Source organism: Mustela putorius, unplaced genomic scaffold (genome assembly GCF_011764305.1).
Source record: "Mustela putorius furo isolate JIRA1106 unplaced genomic scaffold, ASM1176430v1.1 tig00000196_pilon_pilon_pilon, whole genome shotgun sequence".
Classification (NCBI taxonomy): domain Eukaryota; kingdom Metazoa; phylum Chordata; class Mammalia; order Carnivora; family Mustelidae; genus Mustela; species Mustela putorius.
This window is the reverse complement of record NW_025421310.1, coordinates 5,661,280-5,669,201: the sequence shown is the minus strand read 5'-3', so window position 1 is coordinate 5,669,201 and position 7,922 is coordinate 5,661,280. Positions and strand designations below refer to the sequence as shown.

General features: G+C 49.1%; 1 protein-coding gene across 3 annotated transcripts; it reads left to right on the top strand.

The window, feature by feature from the left end:
* The first annotated feature begins 370 nt into the window (after nucleotides 1-370).
* Nucleotides 371-6,881, top strand: LOC101684445 (leukocyte immunoglobulin-like receptor subfamily A member 6). Of its 3 annotated transcripts, none has more exons than XM_013049596.2 (9): nucleotides 371-498; nucleotides 660-695; nucleotides 902-1,186; nucleotides 1,641-1,943; nucleotides 2,139-2,435; nucleotides 2,681-2,989; nucleotides 5,842-5,892; nucleotides 6,119-6,159; nucleotides 6,723-6,881. In XM_013049596.2, exons 1-8 carry the CDS (start codon nucleotides 390-392, stop codon nucleotides 6,148-6,150), a joined length of 1,422 nt encoding a protein of 473 aa, XP_012905050.1. In that variant the 5' UTR covers nucleotides 371-389; the 3' UTR covers nucleotides 6,151-6,159; nucleotides 6,723-6,881. The 3 variants fall into 3 exon arrangements, with proteins under 3 accessions (XP_012905050.1, XP_004779874.1, XP_004779875.1); XM_004779817.3 differs by having other exon boundaries at nucleotides 6,030-6,159; XM_004779818.3 differs by having other exon boundaries at nucleotides 6,119-6,881.
* The last annotated feature ends 1,041 nt before the right edge of the window (nucleotides 6,882-7,922 follow it).

Genomic DNA, 7,922 nt, shown 5'->3' with positions numbered 1-7,922 from the left:
CTCTTTTTCAGATAAGTAATTGTGAGATCCATTACTGAATGGTTATCTTCTGATAATCTGAGCCCTCACTGTGACTACATCTTCTCGTTTACAGATGAATGTTCAGGGCCTGGAAAAAAATCCGAGGGTTCAAATGGACATTGGCTGGGTGAAGGGCTGGCACAAAGACATCCCCATAAATGGAAATCTTGAGAAGGGAAGTGGTATTCCCTTGGGCACACCCAGGTTGTAGTGGCCAACAGGGCCGACTCAGGACTGGAAACGTCCCCACCCTCTTCAGGAAGAAGGTCACGCCTGGTATATGGAAGGTTGGGCACACCATAGATCAGGTCTCACTTGCCTGCAGAGGAAGCAGGCGTCCTCTGAAGCCCCTTCTTCTGAGCCTGACGATGGGAAAGCCCCCTGCTGCCTGCATCCTGTCCAGGCATCTGTCTGTGCAGGCTTGTCCAGTGGGAGGCAGCACCATGACCATCACCTTTATGGTTCTTCTCTGCCTTGGTGAGTTTTCGGAAGGATGGGGATAGACACCTGTGTGGGAGAGGGAAGCCCTCTCAAAGTCAGGCTGTGTTCTCTCAGGAGATCTCATGAACTTGGGGTGCTTAGAAAAGGTGGGGATCTGCTCAGGAGTCAGTGGCCTCTCACTGGGATCTCTCTTCCAGGACTGTGTCTGAGCCAGATGACCCATGTGCAGGCAGGTGAGCCTATCCCCAGGGGTCCCAGGTCCCACCTCCTCCTTGGGCACAATATAGGACCCCCATCCCTGCCAGGGCATCTGGAGGATGGAGGAGAGGAGAGGAATCTTAAACTGATCAATAAAAACGTGTACAAGGGGCCCCAGGGCTGAGAACCAGGGGAAACTGAGGCATAAAGAATACCGGGACTGCAATTCTGACTCTTTCAGAGACGCTGCCCATACCCATCATCTGGGCAGAGCCAGATCCTGTGGTGGCCGAGGGGAAGCCTGTGAGCATCTGGTGTCAGGGATTTCAGAATGCTGACCAGTACTGCCTGTACCGGGAAGGGGTCCCAGAGCCCTTGAGGAGGGAGTTTCCCCTGGGACCCAGCAACAGGGCTAAGTTCCCATTCCCACACATGACCTACCACCTTGCTGGTCGCTACTCCTGCTTGTATCACAGACAAACAAGCTGGTCAGTGCCCAGCAAGCCTCTGGACTTGGTGGTCACAGGTGAGCCAGTGTTTCTGTCTGCACAGGTGAGGTGGCTGTGCCCTGGGAGGGACCTCCCTTTCTATAGCACAGTCCCATCGACCATCGGGGGTGGTGTTCCTGTCCCACCCCAACACCGCCCCCCTCACAACATGAGACCTACCTTCTTCACAAACTTCTGAGTGCCCAGCACAGTATTGTTATAGGCACAGGGCTGCACAGCAGATCTCCAGAACTAAACTGTCTTGCAAAACTGAAACTCTGTACACATGACCCTCCCTCTTCCCCTCCTTGCAGCCCCTGGCAACCACCATTCTACTCTCTGCCTCTGCGAATCTGACCATCTTTAGGTTCCTCATAGGCTCAGAATCATGCAGTACTCGTCCCTCTCTGCCTACCCTATTTCACTTAACGTGATTTCCTCAGGTGCCCTCCCACCCCGCCCTTCTAACACACCGGGTTTGTTCTCTTCCAGGAATGTTCAACAAACCCAGCCTCTCAGCCCTGCCCAGCCCCATCGTGACCTCAGGAGGGAGCGTGGCCCTCCAGTGTGGCTCATGGCAGGAATTTGACTGGTTCGTTCTGTGCAGCAAAGAAGGAGAGGGCCACCCCTGGCACTTGGACTCACAGCACCAAGCTGATGGGTGGTTCCAAGCGCTCTTCACTGTGGACCACTTGAGCCCAAGTCACAGGCAGACATACAGGTGCTATGGTTATTTCTCGAGCTCCCCCTTTGTGTGGTCTACCTCCAGCCACGTTTTGGAGCTCCTGATCTCAGGTGAGGAATTCAGGGCATGACTCTAGAACTCCTTGGTTCTCCAGACCAGTGAGAGGAGCATCATCCCAGGTGGGGCACTGAGGACGATGAAGTTGGGGCAAGAGCTCAGGAGGCTGGGAGCCAGCAGTGGGAGGCCTGTGGGAGGAGCAGGAGAAACCTGACCCTCTTGGAAACCAGAACCACCTCTTCTCCCAGGTGTGTCTAGGAAACCATCCCTGTCAGTCTTGCCAGGGCCCGTGGTGGCTCCTGGGCAGAGCCTGACCCTCCAGTGTCACTCTGATGTCGGCTATGACAGATTCGCTCTGTCTAAGGAGGGGGCAGGTGACCCTCCCCAGCGGCTTGGCTGGCAGTCCCAGGCTGAGCTCTCTGCGGCAGACTTCCCCCTGGGCCCTGTGAGACCCTCCCACGGGGGCCGGTACACGTGCTACGGCGGACACACCCTCTCCTCCGAGTGGTCGGCCCCCAGTGAACCCCTGGACATCCTGGTCGCAGGTAGGAGCCATATCCCAGCCCACACTCCCACTTTTCCTGGGCTGGCATCTCAGGCACTAGTTGGAAGTGCGGGCAGGGAGCACAGGTAGAGAGGTGCCAGGGCGGGAAGCGCGAGTTTAAGACAACTGGACAGAGAAGAAGCCGGGAGCCGCGCTTGGGTGGGGCGCCTGAGTGACAGTTCAGTTCAGCTCGGGGAAGGGGCAAGAGCGCAGAGCCGTCCCAAACACCCGACTCTCTCCTCCCAGTCCAGCTCCCACAGGGGCCACCTCCCACCCTGTCTGCGCAGCCCGGCCTCGCTGTGGCCGCAGGAGAGAATGTGACCCTGCGGTGTCAGAGTGCCAGCTTCTTTGATGCGTTCCTTCTGTCCAAGGAGGGAGAGGCTGGGCCGCCCCTGCACCGCAGGTCTCAGCACCAAGGTGGGGAATTTCAGGCGGACTTTCCCTTGCGCTCCGTGACTCTGGACCGCGGTGGGACTTACAGGTGCTATGGGTCACTCAGCAGCACTCCTTTCCTGCTGTCGCACCCCAGCAACCCCCTGGAGCTCGTGGTCACAGGTGAGGGGCTCTCTGAATGTCTTCCTCCCCATCCCCTCTGTCTCGTGTCTGGATGTCCTCCCAGCAGGCGCCTCTCTGGAGGCAACTTGTCCTTCCGTCCTCTGCCCCACACCTCCCACTGGTGCATGGGATCCCACTGGGCCGGGATCCACGCGTGAATGGAGCATCTCTGAAAAAGCCAGAAGCCAGGAGTGCATTCACATGGTGCATCCCGGAAACTGTTCACAAATGGGGTACAAAAAAAGTAGTTACCTTGCAGTCTCTGCTACCACTTGCTCAAACCCCAAATCCACCCCAACACACTCGGCTACCTTTCCCCCCCAAACATTCAGGGAGACTCTACAAACACAAACATCTTCTGTGAGTGGACAAACATCAACATCTTATAGACACAGTTCTGACCAGCTCTGTTTTTTTTTTTTTAATGAAATGATACATTCTAAAGAATTATCTGATATCAGTAATATGCATCTCTTTTAGACTTTTTAATGGTTGTATGGTACTTTCTCGCTTTAATGTGTCAGGATAAATGTAACCAATACCCTATACTTTGGCAGTTCGTTTGTTCCCAGGCTTTTGATATTTCAAAGTAACCTATGATGAATATCCTTGCACATACCAATGCACAGGGATATGCAGAAGCAATTACTCCTTCTCTCTTGGTTAAATTCTTAGAACAGAATAGCTTAGTCAAAGGACATGGACATTCATTTTGTAATAAATATTGTCACTCTCTCTTCCTATGCCTCACTGTCACCCTTCTGTGTTGACTTAAAATCCTCTTCCAAATGTCACCTTGGATGTGACCCTATACAAATACCCCATTAATGCCTTTTGTAATAAAAAAAAAAGTGTTTGATCAGTCCTAAATGTATTACAGATTTTTCTATTTATAGCTCCACCTTATCTGATACACATTTTCCCCTTCCTTCTCCTCCTTCTTTTTCTTCTTCATTGGGTATGGAGCCCAATGCAGGGCTTGAACTCACAACCCTGAGATCAAGACCTGAGCTGAGATCAAGAGTCAGATGCTTAACGGACCGAGTCACCCAGGCACTCCACATTTTCCTCCTCCTCCTCCTCTTCCTCCTCCTCCTTCTTCTCCTTATTCTTTCTTAAGATTTTATTTATGTACTTGACAGAGATCACAAGTAGGCAGAGAGGCAGGCAGAGAGAGAGAGGGGAAGCAGGCTCCCTACTCAGTAGAGAGCCCGATGTGGGGTTCGATCCTAGGACTCCGAGATCATGACCTGAGCTGAAGGCAGAGGCTTTAACCCACTGAGCCACCCAGGTGCCCCTCCATATTTTTCTTCTTAATAAGAACATTGATTATTCTTTATTACCTTCACCAAGACACACTTGGGCATGCTGGTACCACATACTGATGTGTATTGTATACTTACAAGTGTCTCACCACATGTCCTATTTACATACAGATATACATAACATATAAAATACATTATATAATATATAATATGTATATCATATGTATTTATGTGTAGTATGCATTTCATACATTTTAATGTATGAAACACATCCTATATCATACGTGTCAATAATGTACATAAATACACACGTATGTATGTAAGTACGTCTATTATATTTCCAGATGGTCCATAACTAGTGGCTCTAGTGAATGAATGAATGTGTGAATGAATGAATGAAATAACAAAAGAAAAGCATTTGAAGGTTCTTTTTTTTTTTTTAAACATTTAAACAAATTTTGTTTACTAGAGGTGGGACAAGCTAATTTAAATGGCCTGCAGGACAGTATTTGCAGCTTCTGCAGACTTTCATAATAACATGATACATAATTAGCTTTAAGAAAAACCAGAAGAAACTCTTAATCTCAGGAAACAAACTGAGGGTTCCTGGAGGGTGCGGGAGAGGGTTAGGGTGGCTGCATTATGGACATTGGGGAGGATACGTGCAATGGTGGTGAGTGTATTCGAATTGTGTAATGCTGATGATTCACAGACCTGTACCCCTGAAGCAAATACTACATTATATGTTAATAATAATAATAATAACAACAACAACAATAAAGAAATTCTTAACATGCGTGGGCTTGTGGAATTCAGAGCAAATGTAGTTCTCAGGAATATGCAGATTTTTCAGTTCCACGCCCCAACTTCTTCAGGGATGGGATTCCACCCTTATTTTGTTTTAAGATTTTATTCATTTATTTGACAGAGAGAGATCACAAGTAGGCAGAGAGGCAGTCAGAGAGAGAGAGGGGGAAGCAGGCTCTCTGCTGAGCAGAAAGCCCGATGCGGGGCTCAATCCCAGGACCCTGAGACCATGATCCAAGCTGAAGGCAGAAGCCAATCCCACTAAGACACCCAGGTGCCGTGAAGGTTCTTAACATAGGTGTAGGATGAGACTGATTGGGCCGAGGCTGAGGAGAGACTGGTAGCCTGGGGTGCCCACCCCTTCGTGTTTCTGACCCTCAGGAATTCCTGGGTGCCTGCTTCCCACCCCTAAATCCAGGATTCCTCTCTGAGGGTTAACTCAGGACTCTCTTCCCCAGGAAATCAAGCTCAGGGTGGGCTGTTGCTCAGTTTGACAAGAAAGCAAGAAGGACATGAGGAATTTCCAAACAGGTGCACTGTCTGCTTGTGGCATGGAGCATGGCTGAGCCCTTTTTTGTCATCAACATCTCAAATCAAAGTCTAAATGCAAAGGAGTTGGAGACAAGAGGGTTCACATCTCACCTGTGGCTGCAGGAGGGATCACTTTGAAGATGAGCTTGTTCCTTGGGACAGGAGAAGGGAGAATTGATAATTCAGATCCTCAGGGTAACACTGGGCTGAGCTAGCCCCAACTACTCATGTTCTCTGCTTTCCTCTCAGGGATTCCTGCTGCTGTCACCTCATCACTGCAGACCCCAGACTCCACAAGTGGTGAGTAACAGAACATAGGCCTCCTGGGGTGCATATGACCTGTTCAAGGGGAGGGGAGACCTAGATCTCCCCTCTGGGTGCAGTGGTAGGCGTGACCTGTCCTGCCCTGCATGACCTCTCTGCCCCATTGTCCCTAGCCCCACGCCCAGATCACACACTGGAGAACCTCATCCGAGTGGGTCTGTCTGCACTGGTGCTGGTGGTGCTAGTGGTGTTGGTGTTTCAGGCATGGCGCAGCCAGACAGGTTCCCAAGGTGAAACCAAGAGGTAAATGGAGGATGGCGCTGCACATTCTTTGGGGTTTGAGAATCTTAGAACAGAATCACACATACACAGAAGGCTGCATTAACCCAGAAGATTCTGAAGTGGTCCATGAACTGTGTGAACTCTGTGCTGAAAACCTAAAGGCAATGAAGCGGTGTTGTCTGTGCAGGAGGCAAGGACAAGGCTGGGAGAGCTCCCTGGAGGAGGGTCCTCCACCATGAACCCTGCCCCCTGCCTTGCTGTCTCCTTAGTGTCTGGCTTCTCTTATTCCCTCACCCTAATGACATGAGGCTTTATCCACATGAACGTTTGTGTCCATAACTCCACTCAATTTTTTTGGTTCTGCTCCAACACTGTGTATCACAAAAGTCTTTTTATCACATGCACACTCCCTGATGTGAGTTTCCAGTCGGTGCCTCCAGCTCTAAGTGCAGAGACTCAGGTAATGCGGCTGAGCAAATGTTTAGATGGATTGAAATTTATATCCAGCCTGGAAGGTGCAAGCCCAGAACGACATCCCAACCCAACTCCTGTCTGGATTCTGCAGGCTTCTCTCTCTTCACCAGGTGCTTCCTGCATGGCTCCTCCCCCAGCATCAGCACCTGGAATCAGCACTCTCCCATGTGAGCCTCTGGTGCTTTCCCGTGTGACTGTTAGTGATGATGGTTCTTTCAGGGCTGTGGTGCCAATTAAATGAGATTATAAATTCCAAGATGATAGACAGATGTTTGTTGTTTGTTTTGATTTCAGTATTAAATTCTGCGGAGCAGGTAGCATCTCACAGACCTCTGGTAGGTGTGCAAATTGCTCCATCAAGTTTGGTAGGGGGTAGTGTGGATTTCCTGGTTTGGGGGAAAAGATATGCAGCTATTATCAGGCAGTCCAGCATCTAGAGGTTTGCCCTGGAGAGCCCTGTGCACATATACCCAAGGATATAAAGCACCAGAGTCAGAGGAGAAGTATTGCTCCACTAGCCAAAAACTGTAAGCAACAAAATTCCACCAACTGAAGGATGAATGAGTATTTTGTGTTACTTTTATACAGTGGAATGCAATACAACAGTTAAAATGCATAAAGTAGGATGACAAACAGAAAAAATACAGCTTGATCTCACAAATATGATGATGAATGAAAGAAGGAAGCCAAAAAGGATGCATGTGATACTATTGCATTATTAACAGAACACAACATAAATTATGTAAGAGTCATAAAAGATACAAAAACCATGAAAAGGGGTGAAATGATTAATTTAAAATGATGGTAACCTGTAGAGAGGGTGCAAACGCAGGATATGATCACAGTGAACATTACTACGGGAAACCATGTGGGAAATAGCAGATTGTCTGAATCCCCATCCAGGCTCTGGTCTAGAGAGGAATCCAGTACCCTGGTTGTATGTTAACATCAGGTGGAATAGCCTTGTATGGGGTGGACGTCTGATTTTTTAAGTCTTATGGGAATGATCAATATTGCACAGTGGCTATGAGGCAAAGATGGTCAATCTGGACTTTGGGGTTTAATTCATTATCTATTGGGCCTAGTACAGTTAAGCAATGGGTGGGGACCAGCATGGGACTTATTCTATTCTGATAAAATTTTTTCTCTGTCCCACTAAATTGATAGTCTAAAGAGAACTATGTACACATGGAGAAAGGCAGAATCTAGCAAATTGTCAGGAAGACCTAAATGGGGGGGGGGGGGACAACTGACAATACTCCACAGACAATACTCTAATGCTGGCATTTTGGGGTCTCCCCACCATGTGA